The sequence below is a fragment of the Chrysochloris asiatica genome, unplaced genomic scaffold (genome assembly GCF_000296735.1).
Source record: "Chrysochloris asiatica unplaced genomic scaffold, ChrAsi1.0 scaffold00042, whole genome shotgun sequence".
Classification (NCBI taxonomy): Eukaryota; Metazoa; Chordata; class Mammalia; order Afrosoricida; family Chrysochloridae; genus Chrysochloris; species Chrysochloris asiatica.
The window spans coordinates 19,939,168-19,961,667 of record NW_006408560.1 but is presented as its reverse complement, the minus strand read 5'-3'; the positions used below and the strand labels follow the sequence as shown (position 1 = coordinate 19,961,667).

At 45.9% G+C, this 22,500-nt stretch overlaps 1 protein-coding gene across 1 annotated transcript; it reads right to left on the bottom strand.

Moving 5' to 3' along the window:
* Positions 1 to 3,322: 3,322 nt before the first annotated feature.
* Positions 3,323 to 7,609, bottom strand: KCNJ9 (potassium inwardly-rectifying channel, subfamily J, member 9). The gene is made up of 2 exons (XM_006861638.1): positions 6,760 to 7,609; positions 3,323 to 3,654 (listed from the first exon to the last, which is right to left on the bottom strand). Exons 1-2 carry the CDS (start codon positions 7,607 to 7,609, stop codon positions 3,323 to 3,325), a joined length of 1,182 nt encoding a protein of 393 aa, XP_006861700.1.
* Between the last annotated feature and the right edge of the window lie 14,891 nt (positions 7,610 to 22,500).

Genomic DNA, 22,500 nt, shown 5'->3' with positions numbered 1-22,500 from the left:
TCTAAAATATGAATAAACTGGTTTTATAAACTCCGGGTCTGGCTGTGTCACCCCTGCCAGGAGGCTGGAGAGGGCTGAGTGTGTGTAGCAGGGAGGTGAATGGAGGCTGACAACTTATTCTGAGTGACCCAGGCCGCTTCCACCACAAACACCATCTGGCCTCCTTGGGCCATGCCACCCACCCTGGGGGCGGGGGGGGGAGCACCTGGGTCCCATCTGCTGCCTGAGCTGTCAACTCCTGATCACACTCCTACTGGGGAGGGGAGCACAGAAAGGGCAACTGACTTCCAGCTGAACTTGCCCCCCTTCCCTTCTCTAGCCATCTCCTATGTTATGAGGCTGGGGCTTTCAGGGACAGATCCTGTTCCAAGTTCTCCTCCATATCACTCTGCCTAACTCTTTTGTTTGTCTGACTCCTCTGACCAGAGCCTGGGGCTTCAGACTCTTTCCTCATGACTTTAATTATCTTGTCTGACAGCAGGGGAATAGAAACCCCAGACACGGACAGCAGCCTGGGGAGGATCTGTGTATCCACAGAGCACCCGCATATATCTACCCATAGTCTGTGCCCCCAGTCCTAGTTTTACCCCTCCTGCAGGGCCTCAAGGATTCCCTGAATTTATCCTTGCCTAAGGATGCTCTGAAGGAGCTCTGGTAGCTTAGTGGTTACAAATTGGGCTGCTAACGTCAAGGTTGGCAGTTCGAAACTACCAGCTGTTCCGCAGGAGAAAGATGAGACCTTCTGCTCCTGTAAAGATTTACAGCCTCGGAAACCCTGTACAGGGTCACTATGAGTCGAAACCGACTCCACGGTACTTAACAACAACAACAAAGGATGCTCTGATCTTAGAATTCTTAACTGTATCATAAGAGGCACCAATTCTACATCTTTCAAGTCCATTTAAACACTCATTGTGCATTACCAGTGTGCTAAGTGGTATTTTTACCCATGAGGAAACTGATGTCCAGGGAAGAGAAGTGAAGTTCTGATTCCATCAGAACTGATCAGTGATAGAATCAGAACTAGAATCCAGGTCTCCTAACTTGAGTAGTGACTGAGTGGTGAGAGGTATGGTGGGCTCTCATGACTTCCCAAGGGCAAGCAGATCCTGTTCCAGCTTCAGTTTCTCTGCCTGTCCAATCACAATGGCTTAACTACAGTGTAAGGATGTGTGTGTGTATACCCTATGACCCACCTGTCCTATCCAGACTCCAGCTGTTTCATAGGATTGAACAGAAATGACTTCCTACCCACCCCCAACATTTATTTTGGGGGGAACATCCAATGCCCGGGTTCAGGGACTTCATCTTTGACTCATGGTGACCCAAGAGGCCCTGTGGCCAGAAGCGGAGCTGTGCCTCCTCAGATACAAGGGAGGGAACTGGGTTTCGAGTCCCCTCTGAGTGGACCCAAGCTGGGATGAGCTTCTTCCATGATTGATTCCCTTTCCTGCTTCCAGTAAGTGCAATGCCCCATAGGACACGCCCCCCCCAGCTTCCCAGCCTGGAAAAGAGCAGACTGGGGTGCTTTCTCAGACTTTTATTAGGGCAAGAGTGGGGTGTAGCCAGGGTGTAACCAAAAAGTTAGCAGCACTGCTGGGCCAGTGCTGCTAATGGCTAGGTCCCCTTGAGGGGCTGACATTTTTCTCCCAAGAGGCCAGCCTCACCACTCGCACCATCCCTGGGGGCTGCCCTGTTGACTGGGCTGAGCCCAGGAAGGAGGTGGCGGTAGGATGGGAATATATGTTTCCAGGGGCCCTGCTCACAGCGGGGCATGCAGCAGACCCCAGGCACTTCCAGATGTTTGGACTCCTTTCTCACCCTCATGTCCCTGTTGACTCTTACCTCTAAGTCCTACATGGGATCCCATCTCTGGCCACTGCTGTCCTACCTGCTCCAGCTCCCCAGCACCTCCCCAGGGATCACTTTAAGGTCTTCTAACTGCTTCCTCTTAGCTATCTTGCCTGCTCATTGCCCTAAAATACCATTCTCAGCTTGTCATGGCCCTGTTTTCACTGAGAGCTGAGCTCTTGGGCCCAGACTTCAACTTCTTTGCCTGGGCTTCAGGATTCTCTTTGTCACACAATATTCTATTCTCTGCATTTCATTGTTTCTCACACTCTCCCTATAGTCCCCTCAAGATCATCAACTGCTCCTCAGTTGATATGCCCCACCACCTGATGGGACTTTCAAACTTTGCCTAGAGCCCTGGTTCTCCCAAGTGTCATCCCTAGACCAGCAACATTAACATATCTGTGTCTTGTTCAATCCTTAGCTTTCTGACCAGCAAGAGTCTCACTCCCTGCTCTGAGAGGATGCTCAGATTCTCTAGAATTGCCATTCACACTCTGCCCATAGACTGGCCTATGGTTCAGTGGTGCAGGCAGATGGTTTCTCCTATGTACACTGTATTCGGAAGGTAGGAACCAGGTCTCTGAATGTCTATACCAAGTGGTGCCTGAGTCAGTTCTGTACCCACTAGGCACCTAATCACTGGTTTGAATGACTTTCCCATCCACGTGTCCAAGGACATACTTTCCCCAGAGCCTGCTATGCCCCAGCTCTAAGGACCTCATCTTTCTAGTTCTTTCCCTTGGTCCTTCTTCCTCCACAAAACCTCTCCCTCTCCTCCCACCTCTGCCTTGGCATTTGTGAATTTTACTCCACTGTCAGAAAACAGCCATCCCTGCTTCTCCCTTCCTAGGCCCTGCTCCCTGGCTCTGGCCTCCCCTCTACTGCCTGCTCCCCTGCACCGCCTTTGGAACCTCCCTGCAGCCCATCACCCTCCTGTCTAGCCTGTCACAGTGGTGGGAGGGGGCTGGGAGAGCACCCTCTCATCTTGTCCACCTCCATCTAGCTTTCTTTCCTCTGGCTCACCTTGGGCTACTGTGTCCAGTTAGGTAGGTGTGCCATGTACAAGGGAGCTTGTGGAGGAGATGTGTGTGACTGAAACAAGTCCATGCACCCTGGACAGCATCTGTCCAGAGGAAACCGGTGTACCACCTGTTAGTCCATTGACCTGTCCCTCTCTGCCATCGCCTTCCCATCCATCCCCCATAAAGCCATCCTCCTGTCCATCTGTACACCTGTGAGCAGATGTGAAGGTCAGACAAGACAGGCTGACACCCAGTACCAGCTTTCATCTTAGAATCACAAACCCTTTCTTCTAAACGGATCCTACAGTCAAGATTCTGAGGGGGCTTCTTCAGCTTTAGCACTTCCCCTGGGGCCTTGCCTGCCTCCTCTTCGGCCTCCTATACCTAGCTCCTCAGATATTTGTGTCTGGTCCCCAGTCTGCCAGAGGGGATCTACAGGAAACTGGTCACATCTTGGACTCACTCTCTGGGGGTGGCAGGCAGCCATTTTGCTCCTTGTCAGCCCCAGCACCCCCACCTGACCCTTCTCCAGAACCCTCCTCCTCCACCTTCTCATCCAGCCGGCTGGGGATAGACCAGTAGAGATGGGCATCAAGACGGGCTGCGGCCTCAGCCAGCTCCCGGGCGCTGCATGAGGGAGTGGGCACCTCAAACGTCTGGTGGAAGCTAGCATAGTCCACCTCGTAGAAGCCATCCTCCAGGGTCAGCACTGATGTGAAGCGGTGGCCCCATAGCACCTCATCAACCAGGTAGGAGCTCCGAGCTTGGCATGTCATTCCTGGAGACAGAGACATGGATCAGGGAGGCCCCAGTCCCAGGCTTCCTGCTCCCGAGTCTCAGTCTACAACTCTGCCTGACACCCTTCCTCCCCTCCTCTTTCAAGAGGCCCCACCCCATAGCCCAGCCTCTTCTCTCCACTTCCTAGCCCCTGTTTTTGCCCATCTCCCTCTTCACCATTTGCTCAAACTCATCTTCATTTCCAGCCCACACTCCTCTCTCCTCTTCATCTAAGATGCCAGAGATGAGAAGCTTAACCTCGAAACTGACCAGGGACCACCTACTTCAACTTTCTACTCCAGCAGGACTCCCTACTAGATTGTGCCCAACAGTGGACATCTAGTTTCTGGTTGATCACCTCCCAGGATTGAGAGCTTGCTACCCGACAAAGAACCCACTCTTTGTTGTGATAGCTCTAATAGTTGGATTGCTTTTCTCTATATAGAACCAAAATCTGATTCTTGTGATTTCTACCTATTAGTTTCATCTTCTTATCATATGATCCCCTTCAAGAATCTGAAAGAGGAATCTCAGGTTCCTATGTCTTCTCTTCACCAGGTTCCCTTGATTGCCTCCAACATTCTTCATTTGACCCCATTTCCCAAATTTTTACCTTTTGGACTACAAACTAGAATGGGTCAAGGAGCACCAACTGTAGGACTTAAAGTATGATAAACACTCCAGCTGTGGCCTGCTCCATGCATAAGAGGAGGTCCAGCACCTCTGTCCTGGCTATGATGCTTTAGTTGAATAGGGCCTAAGATTCCAATACCAAATTACATCATCGGTTTTGGAAGCTGCATCACACTGCTACAACATCAAGCCTGTAGCCAACTAAAATCCCCAGTTCTTTTTTGCCAGAGCTCTTCCATGCTGTGCTTACATAACTGGGTTTTTTTTAAAGCCTAAATGTAGAATTTTATATTTATTCCTTTTAAATGTCATCTTGTTGGGTTTGGGCTCATTATTCTTACCGTTCAACAGCATTTTGAATCCTGACTCGCTCACCCAAAATATTAGCTATCCTTTCTGTCTCTGTGTCTAGAAAATCAGGCAAGCTGCTATCCCTGTCTTCTCTACTTCTGCCTTCCCAATCCTCCTGGTCCTGTCTTCTCATGCAGGTGGAGGTATCCAAGATCAGGGAAGTCTCATCATTTCTCAGGGTCTCTGCCACAGCTCATATCCACCTCAGAAAAAGGGATGGGGATGGGGGAAACAGGGCAGAAGAGTACACATTAGCTAACTAGAGCCTGGCTCTCATCTCCTTGCCCTGAGACATCTTGAGGACATTTGTGTTCCAGTGGTGGAGGCTGAAATAGGAAGCATCCAATGGGGGAGGGGAAGAAAAAGCAAAAGGATGCTGAGGAGTGAGGAGCTGGGGATCCAAAGGGCTGAGGGGTCTGCACAGGAGTTGGCTTTTAAGGAGAGGGGCCTTACTTGTGACACCAGCTAAAAAGAAATGACAGCTGGAGAGATACAGGGATATGGATGGTTGTGGGAGGGGGAAGGGGGAGTGTGGGGAAATGAGAGAACTAAGGCAGAGGCCCAGCTTTCAGGCTGGTAGGGCGGGTTTGAAGGCAGTAGCTTCTCAGAGGTCACCAGGAAGCAACAGAAACGCATCTGTGGCAGGAACAGCAGCGCCCCCTAGAGGGTATTTGGTGTTTCAGCCATCTCCCACCACATGATCTCAAATTCTAAAGGATCCGATTTGCTCTCCCTGCACTGATCCTTTCCTGCCGGCTTCCAAATCCTTCACAGTGTAGGCCTGAACTAGAGGTGCTGACACCACAAGGGAGCTGCCAGTTTCTTATGGGAAAGGGCTAAAAAGTGTTAAGATCGTCTACTTCCCTTGATAGTGGAAGCTTAGATGGAAGGGGAAAACTGAGGTAGAAATGGACCCAGGTTTCAACATCTCTCCAAGGTCCAGCCTGGGAATAACTCAGGTCATGGAAAACCTTCACCACCAAATTCTAGGAGCCCAAGACTTGTCAGCAATGAGAAAATCTCTGAACCTAGTCCCTTCCTTGTAGCTCAGGCCCACCAAACACTGAGACCAGACTGCCTGTGTCCAATTCAAGTGCTGCCTACCACTTATTAGCTTATGACTATAGACAATTTAGTTGTTGTTGTTAAGTGCTGTCGAGTCAGTTTCGATTCATAGCGATCCTGTATAGGGTTTCTAGGGAGCGACTGGTGACTTTGAACCTCTGACCTTGTGGTTCAAAGCAACCTTGCGGTCTAGTACTTGTCCTACAGCACCACACCTGGACTCCAGGTAAAGTAGAGGTTTAGCAAAAAAGAGGAACCGCATCAACTAGATGCAGTGACATAGTGGCTTCAAGAATGGGTTTGAGTACAGCACAGATTATGAGGATGCCATAGGGCCTGGCAGTGTTTCAAGTCAGTGTTTCATTCTGTGAGGACTCAGGACACTTACTGGTGTGGCACTGTGGGTTAAGCGCTGGACCGCAAAGTCATTTGAACGCAAAGTTGGCGGTTCAAACTCACCAGCTGCTCCTTAGAACAGGGTCACTAACAACATAAAGCACATTAGAACTATTCTTCAAGGTGATTTTCAATTTATAGTAACAGGAGCAGATCTTTTCATCTGAACTAAATAAAGCCTCTGGGTGGGTTCCAAACGTTAACCTTTAACCCTACGGCTCCATGATATTATTATTTTGCTGTTGTTTGTGTTAAATGCCATCGAGCTGATTCTCACTCATAGCAACCCTAAACAGGGTTTCCGAGGAGCGGCTGGTGGGTTTGAAGCGCTGGCCTTAAGGTTAGCATCCAGTGCTTATCCTACAGTTACACACCAGGAAATTATTATGATTCTTCCTTATTTCAAGTGACACCTCAGAGTCTCATGTTCAGGACCATTTCAGAGCACTCCTCCAAGCTTTCTCTTGCCCCTCCCTCTACTGGGTCTTTTCTGTTCACCCCTTTTTCCCCTTCCCCTATCTCACCTCAACCTCGATTCTTACACCATCCTCCCCATCCATCCCTTCACCCAGTGTCCCTCATCCTGCCCCATCTTCAGCCCTGTCCCCGTTCAAGGCCAGTGCCCCGTCCACTTTCCTCCCTTCTCCGGGCCCACTCTCACCTGTAGCTTCCACCATGCCCTCGAGTATGACTACGATCTCAAAGTCGTCCCTTTCGAGGGCGCGGCGCGACGCCTCCCAGAAAGGGCTGGCGGCGTCGATCTCGTGGCTGATGACGAGTGGCGAGACGAGGAATAGTCGGTCGTCCCCCGTGTCGAAGCCCACGCTGAGGTCAGTCTGGTGCAGCGGGATGAACTCGCCTTCCAGCGTCTGGCGCGAGCGGATGAGCTTGGCGCGGATGGAGGCCTCGACTATGTGCGAGGAGCGCAGGTCGCCCACGCGGAACATGAGGCAGAGGCGCCCGTCGCGCAGCGACACCACTGCGTGCGAGGAAAAGACGAGCGTGGCGGCACGCTTGTTGGGCTGTGAGATCTTGACGAACATGCAGCCCACCATAAAGGCGTTCACCATGGAGCCTAGGATGGCCTGCAGCAGCAACAGCACAATGCCCTCGGGGCACTGGTCGGTGATGACGCGGTGTCCGTAGCCGATGGTGGTCTCCGTCTCGATGGAGAAGAGGAAGGCGGCCACGAAGCCGTTGAGGTTGTTGACACACGGTGTCCACGCGGTGTCCTCCAGGTGCTCCAGGTCGCCGCGGCCGTAGGCTATCAGCCACCAGATGGCGCCAAAGAAAAGCCAGGTGAGCGCGTAGGCCAGCACGAAGAAGAGCAGGCTGAGGCGCCACTGCAGGTCCACCAGAGTGGTGAAGATGTCCGTCAGGTAACGGTATGTCTCGCGCACGTTGCCCTGCTGCACGTTGCACCGGCCGTCCTTCTCCACGTAGCGCTGCCGGCCGCGGCGGCGCGGTGGCTCCTCGGGCCCGGGCGAGAAGGCCGCGTTCTCCTGCGCCATGGCAGCGGCGGCGGCCGGGCGAGCGCCACGGGTGCCGGGGGAGCGCTTGGGGTCCGGGCGGCCGCCACGCGGGGCGTCCTAAAAAAACTTAATAAAGGTTTTGTTGAATTAATGAGCCCGCCAGACAGGAGGACCCAGCACCAAATGCCTGGGAGGGCCTCGGAGCGCACCACTTCATGTCTCCACTTCTGCATCAGTAGAATGGGAATGCCATGTCCAACACTAGCTGTCCTCCTCCCCTCCCCCCTTCCCCCTCCAGAAAGTTATGAGGTCCCAAGAGGGTAATGTGTCTGAACTGACTTGGGCTATGCAAACTCCCTTATTCTTCTCTGGATCCCACCACCTCTAAAATACCCAGAAGTCCTCCGACTGTGGCTCCTTGGGGGCAGATGCTTTATTTTCTTCTAATGTGTGTAGGCCCCCCTTTCCCCCTCCTCCGCACTAAAGATGTCCCACCTTTTCCCACACAAGTGCTAGTGCAGCCCCCTAATCCCTGTTCTCAGCAATCCAGTGGAACCATTGAAACCTGGCTCTTTTGAGCTTCACCTCAGGATTGATATACATTGAATATCTTTCCCACTCTTCCCTGCCTCACCTCACTCATGCTGCTTTTCCTTCTTCAGTCTTCTTCTAAACAAGTTTAAAAAGGAGAAAGAACTGGGAGTTGTAGAAAGTAGTCGAAAAATCTCCATGGGGCAAGGGTTGGACCTTCCCACGGTAATAAAATTCCCTCCGGACATTCTCCCTGAGGCCTAACCATGATCACTGCTTCAGTTGTGTCCGCATCCTTTGTGGAAGTTCTTTCCTCACTTGCAACAGTCCTGGCAGAGAACGGGAAGAGGGTATGAGAACAACACTGCCAGTGGAAAGAGGGGTGGAAGGGAACACAAAGACTCAGGTTTGTATCCCTCTAGAAACCAACTCTTTGTGAACGATATTAAATTTGATCAAGTGAAGCACTAAGCATCTACATTTACTTCCCCACTTCCCCCCCCAGTTCTTTTCCTTCCAGCCTCCTATTCCCATTGACTATCTTAACACCAGCCCCCTCCTACCCGCCATATGCCCTAAATCCAAGCCCACCTGAATTTGCTTTAAATTCTTCTATGACTCTGAGTTGCAATCTTTCCTGAGAGAGAGAGAGCAAGTCCTAGAGTCTTTTCCAAGGCACTCCCTCCCTAAGGTCAGGGTGGAGATGGAGGGGCGTCTAGGGAGTGTGGACCGTACATGCAAAGAAAAGTCTAAAATAAGGATTCTGAATTCTTTGACCTTCCTTTCTCCTTCCTTGCATTTGCCCTTCCTCCCTTCTAATCCAAGAGCCTGGCTGGGAGTGACATAAGGTTCACAGATGGCCTGGATGTTTGACCAGGTCTTGGGGAGTTACTAGATATGTACCTCCAAACCTAGCATTCCAGCACTTAAGTTCAGGTGGAGGTCCTCTGTAACCTCTTTGGGATGTGTGTGTATTGGGGTGGAGGGCAGAAGAGATGACTGGGAGTTTAGGGACAGTCCCCAGAGGAGTCGGTGACAAGGTCCAATAGTCCCATTGCAATGATAGATTAGGGTCTTCCCATCCCCCAACCTCCTTTTCCCTCCCAGCTGCTCAGGACGTTCTTAGGAAATGATCTCTAAGCACTGCTTGGCTCAGAGACCTCAAGTCATGCAGGAAAGTACCAAGGTCCTACTCTTTTCAGCTGTAGCCCCAGATGAGATTCCAGATGTTCTCCATGGGCTTTAGGTTGTCTGATCCCCCACTCTGCCTGTTTAGACTGTCTGCCCAGGGATGGGACTGGAACCCTGGAGGCTGACTCCCCCAGAGTGTCCTGTCTCCTTCCATTGCTGCAGGGATCTGGATGACCCCTATTCTGTTTGTGTCCCATCTTCTGTCTTGAATGGGGACTGCAGTTTTTCTTAATGGGAAAGGTATGATGTGAAATTGTTGCTTCTTAAGATCAGGAACTCAGTTTCTACATTTTCTTTCCAAGGTTTCCAGTTCCTCCAACCTACACCTCCCCATTTCTTGTGCATGCTGTGACCCCCCCCCCCCACTTCCAAAGACCCCAGTACCAGGTTTTCCTGGGCTCCTCTCCCCCCTCCTCCCCCTCCCCCCAGGAAGAGTGCTGGGCAACAAAGATTTTTCCTGGCTCTGGAAAAGGTTCCGGTGAAAACTCCTTCAGGAATCAGCTCTTCCCAAACCCCCACTTGCCTTGGAAATGGGGGCCTAAACCCCAAGTCTCCCACAACTCAACTCACAGCACGTGTAGAGGAGTGTAGTCGGCAGCAGAGATTCCCTGAAGGATGGTGCCCATGCCCCTGATATAAGCCCCACTCCTGGGCTCCCTTGGAGGGTGGGAGCCGGAGACACTGATGTTTCTCCTAAATGTAGCGGCAGCTCTGACTTGGACTTGCTATCTGTGTCATCCCTACTTCCCAAGCTCCCCTGCTTCTCTCCTGTTTCCACAGCAACCAGTCTGGCGACAGCTCCACAGCATCCCCTCCCTTCCCCAGTCCTGAGTACCACTAGAAGCTGATCCACACGCCATAGCTATTTTTAGCCAAATTCCCTCCTCCTGGACAACTCAGAGCTCGCCTCCTCACCCCTCAGGAAAAAAAAAAAGAAAAGAAGGAAAACAAAAGCTGGCACGCTGGCTCTTTACTAAGAAGCTCCTTGTTCTGGGGAGGATAAAATATGGGCTCTAGCAGGTTTGCAAATAAGGAATTTGGTCTCCTGGGGATCCAGGGACCAATTTGGGAGCTCACCTCCAACAGATCTGGGCACAGATGCTGCTCCTGTACCACACCAACCATTACAGTCTTCAGCTTTGGAAAGTCCATCCTGGCTCTGAAGGAGGTAGCTAGCTAGAGGTTAAAAAAAAACAACACAAAAAAACTACCTGAGGAAGGGATGTGAAATTGTTGCCTCTATCCCAGAATAAAGGCCTGGGAGTTCTAGTTGTAGAACTCTGCTTTACAATGTGACCCATAGGAGTCACTCGATTTCCCAGAGCCACAGTTGTCCCATCTATTGGTATTACTACATGCAAAGAGTTCCTTTCTGCCTTCTTCACAGGGTGTGCAGATCCAATGAAGCAGGATAAATAGAATGGCTTGGAAATGTATTTTGTTAATAGCAGAAAGTTTAGAGACAACCCAAATGTCCAACAGAGGGGAAAATCTAGGCTAGGGCTTATTACCTATTCATTCAACAAACTTTTATAGAGCCCAGGCAAATGGCAGGCAATGCGCTGGGTGAAGGTAGTTGCAGAAATGGACAAGACAGCCACTGCTCATTAGGGGCTCATGGTCTAGTGGTGAAGAGAGATAAATAATAATTTATTGAGCATTAGCTGTGAACTAGCCATATATCTCATTTACTCTCCAGGACAATTCTCTAAAACAGGCATTATTATTTCCACTTACAGATGAAGAAATGAAAATGGAACATGGTTAAGTGATTTACCAAATGTTTCTGGCTTCAGGCAGGGATGGGAGTCAAACTCATATCTGTATCTCTCCCCATGTTCTTTTCACAAAATTATACTCATCAGTAATATAATATCTGTGGCATATGAATATAATTGTTGTGTACCTTGGAGTTGGTTCCAACTCATAGCAACCCTGTATAGGTTTTTTGAGGCTATATACCTTTACAGGAGCCAAAAATCTCATCTTTCTCCCTTAGAGCAGCTAGTAGATTTGAACTGCTTTTGGCTAGTAGTCCAATTTGTAACTCACTACCCCACCAGGGATCCTATCAATAAAATAGGTTATTGTAAAGTCATTAAAATCACTTTGAATGACCCAAGCCATGGTATTTTCAATAACCTCATAGGACAGTGAATAAGGAAGACTGTAGAAGAATTGATGCTTTTGAAGTACGGTGTTGGAGGTGAATTTTGAAAGTACGTACTATTGGCTGCCTAAAGAACAAACAGATCTGTGTTAGAAGAAGTACAGCCAGAGTGCTTCTTGGAGGCCAGGATGGCCAAACTTCGTCTCTCATACTTTGGACATGTTGTCAGGAGGGACCAGTTGCTGGAGAAGGATATTATGTTTAGTAAGGTGGAGGGTCAGAGAAAAAGAGGAAGACCCTCATTGAGATGGATTGGTCAGGTGGTAGCATCAATGGGCTCAGACATGGTAACAATTGTGAGGTTGACACAGGACGAGGTTTCGTTCTGTTGTGCATAGGGTCACTATGAGTTGGTACCAACTCAATGGCACCTAACAACAACAACATCAACATACCCTGGTGTGGTGCTGTAGTACAAGCACCGAACCACAAGGTTGGTTTGAACTGCAAGGCCAGTAGTTTAAATTCACCAGCTGCTCCTCAGAAACCCTATACAAGGTAGCGATGAGTTGAAACTGACTTGATGGCACTAGGCAACAGCAACATCAACATAACTGCTAAAAATTCAAAAGCAGAACACAAAAATATTCTTATACATTGATCATAATTATATAGAAAGAAGAAAGCACAGTGGCTCTGTAGGATAAGGGCTGGACTTCGAACCCCTATGTTGGTGGTTCGAGCCCAACAGCCACTCTGCAGGAGAAAGGTGAGGCTTTCTGCTCACGCAAAGATTTGCAGCCTCAGAAACCCTATATAGGGTTGCAATGAGATTCAACTGACTGAATGGCGCTTAACAACAACATTTAGAAACAATTGCAAGAGCACTGATCGATGTATTTGAAAAATGGAAACAATTAAATGCTCATTTTTCTCTGGAGATGTAATTAAAATCAGAGAGTGGTATATAAATGCAAACATCCAAGATATTGTTCCAGATTCCCTAAAGTTGAACCATGAAGACAAAAATTACAGGAGCAGGAATAAGTAGAAAAGTGTTGTCGTTGTTAAGTGTTATGAGTCAGTTCTGACTCATAGCGACCTATACAGAAGCAACTGATGAGTTTGAACTGCTGACCTGTGATTCAAACCAACCTTGCGGTCCAGTGTTTTATTTCACAGTGCCACACCAGGACTTGAAAAAGGCACTGGAGGGGTAGAAGTTTCTAGAATGAACTGGCAAGGTGTGAGAACTGGTGCTAAGTGATAATATCTCAGGGAAGTAGGGACCTTTCTTCAAACCCCACCTCAGTCTGTTACTAGCTGAGTGACTGAGTTACTTAGCCACTTCAAACCTTAGTTTCTTCATCCAAAAAAATGAATCTCTTGAGGGTGTTGTGAGGATTATATGAGACAATGGTTGGCACATAAGTATAGGTAGTCCTTAACTGCTGGGTTCATTTTTTCATTAGCTTCCTTTTTTTTTTTTCTTACGTGTGATATTAATGATATTGTTCAATCATTTCTGCATTTGTTTGGATCATCTTTTTTTTTTGGAATAGGCACAAAAATGGATCTCTTCTAGTTGGTTGGCCAGGTAGTTCTCTTACAAATTTCTTGGCATTGAAAACTGAGTGTTTCCAGTGTTGTGTCCATTTGTGGAAACATCTCAATTAGCATTACAGCAATTCCTGAAGCCTTGTTTTTCACTAATGCCTTCAGTGCAGTTTGGAATTCTTCCTTCAATCCTATCCGTTCCTGATGTCATGCTACCTCCTGAACGGGGTGCATGCTGACCAATTCTTTTTAGTACAGTGACTGTATTCTCCCATCTTTTTTTGAGGCTTCCTGCATCATTCAATATTTTGCTCATATTGTGGTGGTTGTTGTTAGGTGCAGTCGAGTCCATTCTGACTCATAGTGACTCTATGTACAACAGAACAAAGCACTGCTGATTCTGAACCATTTTCATAATTGCTATGTTTAACCCATTGTTATTGCCACTATCAGTCCATCTTGTTGAGGGTCTTCCTCTTTTTCACTGACTTTACTAAGCATGATGTCTATTCCAAGGACTGGTCCTTCCTGATAACATGTCCAAAGTACAAGAGACGAAGTCTCACCATCCTCACTTCCAAGGAGCAACCCGATCATACTTCTTCCAGAACAAATTTGTTCATTTTTCTTTGCTAACACCATAATTCAAATGCATCCATTCTTCTAAGGTCTTCCTTATTCATTGTCTAGCTTCCGATGCACATGGGGCTTACGAGTCAGGGGTACCTTAGTCCTCAAAGTGACATCTTTGCTCTTTGACACTTTAAAGAAGGCTTTTGTAACAGATATGCCTAATGCAATGTCACTTGATTTCTTGCTTGCTGCTTCCATGAGTGTAGATTGTGGAGCCAAGTAAAATGAAACCTTTGACTACTTCAATATTTTCTCAGTTTATCATGATATTATTAGTCCAGTTATGAGGACTTTTGTGGGTTTCTTTTTTTTTTTTTTACACTGATACACAATTCATGCTGAAGGCTGTATTCTTTGATCACTATCAGTAAGTATTTCAAGTCTTCTTCACTTTCAGCAAGCAAGGTTGTATCATCTGCATATCGCAGATTGTTGAGGAGTCTTCCTTCAATCCTGATGCCACCTTCTTCTTCATATAATCTAGCTCCTCAGATTATTTGTTCAGGATAAAGGTGAGTATATGTGGTGAGAGACTACAACTTTGATGCACAAACCAGCTTTCCTGGTTTTAAATCATTCACTATCTTATTCTAACAACTGCCTCTTGATCTATGCACAAGTTCCTCATGAACACAATTAAGTGTTCTAGAATTCCCATTCTTTAAAATGTTATCCATAGTGTGTTATGATCCACACAGTTGAATGACTTTGCATAGTCAATAAAACACAAGTAAACATCTTTCTGGTATTCTCTGTTTGTAGCCAAGATCCATCTGATGTCAGCAATGATATCCCTTGTTACATATCCTCATCTGAATCTGGCTTGAATTTCTGGTAGCTCTCAGTTGATGTACTGCTACAACCCTTTTTAAATTATCCTCAGAAAAAAATTATTACATGTGATATTAATGATATTGTTCATGATTTCATCATTTTGTTGGGTCACCTTTCTTTGGAATAGATCCCTTCCAGTTGGTTGGTCTAGTAACTAACTGTCTTCCAAATTTTTTGGCAGAGATGGATGAGCACCTCCAGCACTGCATCAGTTTGTTGAAACATTTCCATTTGTATTCTGTCAATTCCTGGAGTCTTGTTTTTTGCAAGTGCTTTAGTGCAGCTTGGACTTTTCCATTGCTTCTTGATCATATGTTACCTCTTGAAATGGTTGAACATCAACCAGCTCTTTTCGGTACAGTGACTCTGTATATTCCTTCTAAGTTCTTTTAATGCTTCCTGCATCATTCAATATTTTGCTCATTATTGTTGTTAAGTGCCATTGAATCGGTCTGACTCATAGTGACCCCGTATAGGGTTTCTGAGGCTTTAAATTACTGCAGGAGCAGAAACCTTGTCTTTCTTCTGTGGAGTGTCTGGTTAGCTCAAACCACCTACTTTGTGGTTCGCAGTCTGGTGCTTATTTTATGAAGCCACTGTACTGCCATTAGAATCCTTCAGTGTTGCAATTCAAGGCTTGTATATTTTCTTCTGTTCTTTTAGGTTGAAAAAAATGCCAAGTGTGTTCTTCCCTTTTGGTTTTCTAACTCCAGGTCTTTGCACATTTCTTTATAATACTTTACTTTGTCTTGAGTCACCCTTTGAAATCTTCTGTTCAGCTTTATTACGTCATCATTTTGTCTGTTTGCTTTAGCTACTCTACATTCAAGAGCAAGTTTCAGAGTCTCTTCAAACATCCATTTGGCCTTTTCTTTCATAACGGTCTTTTTAATGTCCTTTTGGTTTCTTCTTGTATGATGTCCTTGATGTCATCCTGATCTTTAGTTATTAGTGCTTATTGGGGCAAATTTATTCTTGAGATAGTCTCTAAATTCAAGTGGAACATACTCAAGGTTGTACTTTGGGAATTCTAGAAATCTTAATTGAGCTCGTGCAAAACCTGTACAGCGATCAAGAGGCAGTCATTTGAACACAACAAGGGAATACTGTATGGTTCAAAATCAGGGAAGGTGTGCATCAGAGTTGTATCCTTTTACTACACATGGAAGACTCATTAACAACCTTCTCTATGCAATTGACACAATCTTGCTTGCTGAAAGCAAAGAGGACTTGAAGCACTTACTGATGAAGATTAAAGACTACAAACTTCAGTATGGATTACACATCAAAATAAAGAAAACAAAAATCCTCACAAATGGACCCATAAGCAACATCATAATAAAAAGAGAAAACATTGAAATTGTCAAGGATTTCATTTTACTGTATCCACAGTCAATACCCAAGGAGGCAGCAGTCAAGAAATCAAACAACATAGTGCATCAGATAAACCTGCTGCAAAAGACCTCTTTGAAATATTTGAAAGCAAAGATGGTGCTTTGAAGACTAAGGTGACCCTGACCCACACCATGGTATTTTCAATCACCTCATATGCAGGGGATGGCTAAATTGAATAAGGAAGATGGAAAATTTTATACTTTTGAATTATTTAAACACTATTATTTATTTTAACTTTTTGTTGTGATTTGGGTGAAACTTTATAAAATGCATTGATTTTCTTTTCAACAATTCCCACGTATTTGGTTTGAGGGCATTGCTTGCAATTCCCACAATGTAACAACTGTCTTCTAACTTCTTCCCTGTGTTTACCATCTCCATTTGCCCTTCTTTCCTACCCCTTCCTGCCTTGTGAATTTTATCCCTGCACAGATGCTGCCCTTTTTATCGTGTATGGTTGATTGTTCTCACGAGTACTTACCTCCCTGGCCTTATTGTCCATGGTATAGGCCTGTCTATCATTTGGTTGAAAGTTGAGCCATGGGAGTGAGTTCAGTTCCAGCCTTGAAGGGTGACTAAAGATCATAGTCTTGAGGGTTGATGCCTTTGAATGATGGTGTTGGCAAAGAATACCAAGTATACCATGCACTGTTAGAAGGATGAACAAATCTGTCTTGGGAAAAGTACAGCCAGCATGCTCCTTATAAGTGTGGATACTGAGACTTCATCTCATGTACTTTGGACACGTTATCAGGAGGAACCAGTCCCTGGAGAAGGACATCATGTTCTGTGAAGTAGAGGGTCAGTGAAACAAGGAAGACTCTCAACAAGGTGGATTTACATAGTGGTTGTAATAATGGGATCGGACATAGTGAGGATGGTACAGGACCGGGCAGTGTTTCATTGTGGGTTGCTATGAGTTGGAACGGACTTGTCAGCACCTAACAACAATCCTCAAATATAGGACATATTTGAATTACTATGAATTGTATATAAGACCTTTTTTTTTGTACATCTTATTGTTGATAATGTGTACTACATACAATATTGCAGTGCATAATCTGATGGTATCATTCTCATGCCAACCACCAAAGACAAATAAAGAACAGTTTATAAAAATACTGGTAACAAAAGGCAATAATAAAACCTTAGGGGGGCGGGGGGAAAGAGGTATGTGACTTAAGTCAGAACTGACTTCAGCAGAGTTGAATCGACCCAATCATAAGTCTGGGTGTAGTGCTGTACGATAAGCACTGTACTGCTAACCAAAAGGTCGGCAGTTCAAACCCATCAGCCGCTCCTTAGAAATGCTGTACAGCATCACTATGAGTTGGAACCAACTTGACCGCACTAACAACACTTGTAAATCTAGCTGCTGTCTTAGTCCTCCTTCTCCTCATGGTGTCATCCTAGGGGTCTCCTGAAAGCCCCACCCGGGATGTGCTACCTTCCTCTGTTCTGGCACCATCCAGTGAGAGCTGCAGGGGGCACTCCCGATATACTGCCCACTTCCCCCAATCTTCTCGCCGTGTTTCTTGTTGTTTCAAGTGGAAATATCGAGTTTGCAGGCCGAGATTGGCATCAGGAGGACTGTTAAAGGCCCAGTCAACATCCACGTCTCCTGGGCCTGGCCCTGTCACCTGAGCCTGGGACTGCTAGCCTGCCCTTCTCTGTTCTGCCAAGCAGCCCTCACGTTGGTTCCACTGTGCCAGGAGCTCAGAGAAAAGAAATCAAACTCCTGGGCAAGAACGCATTTGCATAGAGTTGGCCCCATTTCCTGGAGGGGGAATCACAGTGCTGACAAGGCCCTCCAGAGGTGTTCTCAGCCATTCCCCTGTCTCAGTCCAGGCTGTCCTGAAACTCAGCCTTGCTCACAAGGAGGAAGACCACCGCTCCTTTGCTTGATCTACTAATCCTACAAGGACTAGATTTTACCCAATTATCTAATCTCAACTCCTTGTTTATCACTGAGTTTGAATAGAGCCAAGATAAGAAGCTTTCTTAGGTACCAGGATACAGAAGCTTTCTGGTCTTAATGAGAGAAAGAAAGCAAATTTACAATGACAACAACAAAAATGCCAGTACACTGAAATGATGGGAGACTGGGCTTGGGATTGGAGAGTGTTGGGGGTAAGAGCGGCAGAGCTGGGACCATTCCTGGCCCATAAAGAACCTTGGTACAAAGAAGAAAAAGGAGACCCCTCTGGGCAGATGCATTACTCCTGGCATGTAACTGGGAGAGCAAGTAATACCTTAGGATAAAAATAGTTCCTTTCCCCCAGTAGACATAACTCTGAACCAGGGTGCAAGAATTGGTAAGCTAAATGCAGGTGACAGTTCAGCCCTCAACTGTTCCACTCAGTGGGTGCCTTTGTGCAGTACACAAACTATGTGGAAGCTCTGGGATCAGCAAATCTGGGGTGGCTTTCTTGAGCAGGATCAGGAGACTCCTTGGTCCAAAGCTTGGAGATAGAAGAGAAAGCATAATGGGAAAGAGAGGAGATGGTTGAGGATGCTAGTATAATGAAGCAGTGAATAATCTCTACCATCTGGTAGATTATTCAAGAGACATGGGGCCTCAAATAACTTGGCGCAGAGGAGGGCTATGGATGAAGTAGTGGATGTGTTGATGACTTTAGCTGGGAATCAGAGTGAAATGGAAGCCAAGCAGAGCACTGCTCCAGGACAGACAGCACCTCAGTTGGGTTTCTGGGGCTGAGGAGCTTGCTAGCCTGCTGACTGTCTTCAGCAGAGCAAGAGGATCAGGAGCCGTTTCACACACAGGTGTATTTTGTTTTCAAGGAGCGGTGGAGATAGACTGAGTGGCATTTAGAGGTGGTCCCACCATAGCCCTCCTCTTACAGGTATGAAATGTGTCCTGAGAGAAGAACCAGGACTAAGAACCTGGTCACTTCTCCATTTTCTGTTCTTTTCCTCCTACCACAGGACGGAATTTATATCAGTGGAACTCCATTGGAAAGGTATTAAGAATCACTTAGTTAAAGATATTATTTATTATTTGTAAAGGAAAAGAATCTTATAGCAATGTGATTAAGCTTCCTTAACCTATATATTTTAGAAATGTGGATTTGTATACATTGAATTTACTTAAAGGAAGTGATCTACCTAAGTAACGATCCATTTCTAACTGGTGAGATGTAGCTCAGTTCCTCCCTGGGGTTTCTCTTCTGTGGCCAGAATCATTTAGCTATGAGGTGGTCTACCACTAATGGAATTTCTTTAGCCCTGTGGGTCCTGAATACCCAAATTTCACTTGTAATCCAGTGGTGGACCAAGCCAGTGTCTATTCTTTCCAACTAACTCTTCTGACTTGTTAGATATTGCTGTTGTTAAGTGCCGTTGAGCTGGTTCCGACTCATAGTGACCCTGCATAGGGTTTCCAAGGAGTGGCTGGTGAGCTTGAACCACTGGCCCTACAGGTCAAACCAACCTTGTAGTCCAGTGCATTAATCTGTAGCACCACACCAGGACTCCAACTTCTTAGATAAGTGCTGCCTGTTCTGAACTTCTATCATGCTTCCTAGCCTAATTTTCTTTATCCTTTTAGTCCACAGGTACTTTTCCCATCAGAAATCCCTTATACCACAGCTAACTTGTGGATTCTCCTTCCAAAGCCGATGGCTCACCCCTGCTCTCTTCCTTTGTTATACTGAGGGAGCCCCTGCCCCATTATGAATGAGGTAAAAGAGATGAGGCCAAAATTGGAAGGAGTGAATCTTAAAGGAGAACTTGAAGAGAATAAAGAAAACACAACTTGTCCAAATGATGGAAGAGAAGGAGGTCCTCAGATAAAGAGGACCCTCTAACTGTCATGAGTATAGTAGACATTGTAGCCCTGGTGAACTTTCATGTCAGTATGTGCTCCTAGGTCATAGCCTCCAGTCAACAAGTCAGATTATATTTAACCACAAATTGCTATTGAGTAGACCCTAACTCATGACAATTCCATGTGTGTTGTTGAGATAAGCTTTGAAATCAAACGTATATGCTTTCTAACCTCACATTGAATACGTTCTCATGATGCTACCACAGGCAAACCAACAGGTCCCTCTGAACCTGTTTCTCCATCTCAGATAATGTATCCATCTTGCATAGTTGTTAAATGCTGTTGAGTTGGTTGCAACTCATAGAGACCGTGTATAGCGTTTCTGAGGCCTTATATCTATGTGAAGGCAGAAAGCTTCGTCTTTCTTCTTTGTCTTGTATAGTAGATATTCACAATGAGTTTCTGATTCCTAATTGGGCTCCTACTAACTGTTCTAGGAGTCCTGGTGTGGCACTGCAGAATAAGCACTGGACTGCAAAGTCAGTTTGAATCTCAAGGTCAGCAGTTCAAACTCACCAGCCGTCCTCAGTAACCCTATACAAGGTTGCTATGAGTCAGAACCAACTCAATGGTGCTTAACAACAACAACTAACTAACTGTTCAATGGCTTCCTCTTTGTAAAATAGAATTCTAAAAGTTTAAATACATATACTTGATATGTATAAAGGAATATGTTGTTTTTGTTAGGTGCCATCAAGTCAGTACCGACTCATAGCGACATTATGCACAGCAGAATGAAACACTGCCCAATCCTGGGCCAACCTCACTACTGTTGCCACACTTGAGTCCATCAATGCTGCCACGTGGCCAATCCATCTCATTGGGGGTCTTCCTCTTTTTCTCTGACCCTCCACCTTACCAAACATAATGTCCTTCTCCAGTGACTGGTCCCTCCTGACAATATGTCTGAAGTATGAGAGATGAAGCTTGGTCATCTTGGCCTCCAAGGAGCACTCTGGCTGCACTTCTTCCAAAATAGATCTATTGGTTCTTTTGGCAGCCCAAGGCACATTCAATATTCTCCTTCAACACCATAACTCAAAAGCATCAATTCTTCTATGGTCTTCCTTATTCACTGTCCAGCTTTCACACGCACATGGGATTATTGAAAATACCATGGCTTGGGTCAGGCGCACCTTAGTCCTCAAGCTGACATCTTTGCTCTTCAACACTTTAAAAAGGTCTTGTACAGCAAATTTGCCTAATGCAATACGTCGTTTGATTTCTTGACTGCTGCTTCCATGAGTGTTGATAGTTGATCCAAGAAGAATGAAGTCCTTGACAACTTCAATCTTTTCTCCGTTGAGAAGAATGTTGTTTATTGGTCCAGTGGTGAGGATTTTTGTTTTCTTGACATTGAGATGTAATCCATACTGAAGGCTGGTGCTTTTTGATCTTCATCAGTAAATGTTTTAAGTCCTTTTCACTTACAACAAGCAAGGTTGTATCATCTGCATATCACAGGTTGTTAATGAGTCTTCCTCCAATCCTGATGTCATGTTTTTCTTCATATAACCCAGCTTCTTGGATTATTTGCTCAGCATACAGGTTGAATAAGTATGGTAAAAGAACACAACCTTGTCACACACCTTTCTTAATTTTAAACCATTCAGCATTCCCATGTTCTGTTCCAACAACTGCTTCTTGGTCCAGGTACAGATTCCTCATGAGCACAATTAAGTGTTCAGGAATATTCATACTTTGCAATGTATAAAGGAATATACACGATAAAAAAAACACCTGAATTTTAATTACTTTTTTAAAATGAGGACATTATGGTGCCATTGAAACTGTCTGTGTACTTGTTCACAATCCTGCACCTGTGCAGTTCCAGAACTTTGAAACACTTTCTAATAATGGCCCAATCCCACCCCAACCTGATTTTGAGTACATGAACCCTTCAGCTCTACAGAAAAGATGAGGCCCATTGGGCAGAATTTCTTCACTGTTTTTCTACTGCTCTTTAGGGTATCTCTTTCTGCTCCTGCCCTTTAATTCTTTTTCCTTCTACCCTCCTAAATGTCAAGGAGTTTGAACTCTGACCAGTAAGTGAGGAGCACCTGTTTGAGGTGTTGATACAAGAGCACAGGGACTAATATAATGTAAACAGATTGCCTCTTTGAGACTGCAGATAAGGGAAAGGGTGCATGCAAGGTCCTGGATTGGAGTTTAAGAAGCGCATCCTAGTTGTTGTTGTTGTGCCTTTGAGTCGATTCTGACTAATAGTGATCGTGTATAGTGTTTCCTAGGAGCAGCTGGTGGGGTTGAGCCACTGACACTGTGGTTAGCCATCAAGTTTTTATTCTGTAACTGTTGCCTTCCATGTGGGAGATCTGGGTTCTATTCCTACCTAATGCCCCTTAGGCTCAGCCACCACCTATGTGTCACCGGAGGCTTGTGTGTTGCTATGATGATAAACTGGTTTCAGCAGAGTTTCCAGACTCAGATAGACAAGAAAGAAAGGCCTGGTGATCTACTTCTGAAGATCAATGAATGAAAACTGTATGGATCACAATGGTCTGATTCATAAGTGAGCATGTGGATGGCATAGGGCTTGGCAGTGTTTTATTCTGTTATGCTTTGGGTTCCTATGAATGGGGGCTGACTCAATGACAGCTAACAACAGAGAGAAATAACAAAAAGAAATCTGATGGGATTTAGTGGCTTAGTTGACATGCCAATTGATGAAAAGTAAAGACAACTTTTAGTTTTTAAAAAATCTGATTGACTGAGAGAAAGACAGAAATAAGGGAGTCATGAACACTCCCAGCCTTGGGGAAGAAGACAACGAGCTCAGATTGGGCATGTCAAGTTCGAGTGGAAATTCCCTGC

What these genes read in the sequence shown, in the direction of transcription:
- KCNJ9 (XM_006861638.1), bottom strand. Translation starts at nt 7,609, where the DNA reads ATGGCGCAGGAGAACGCGGCCTTCTCGCCCGGGCCCGAGGAGCCACCG. An exon ending in GGGCATGGTGGAAGCTACAG is followed by an intron (nt 3,655 to 6,759) that starts GTGAGAGTGGGC and finishes CTCTGTCTCCAG; the next exon opens with GAATGACATGCCAAGCTCGG.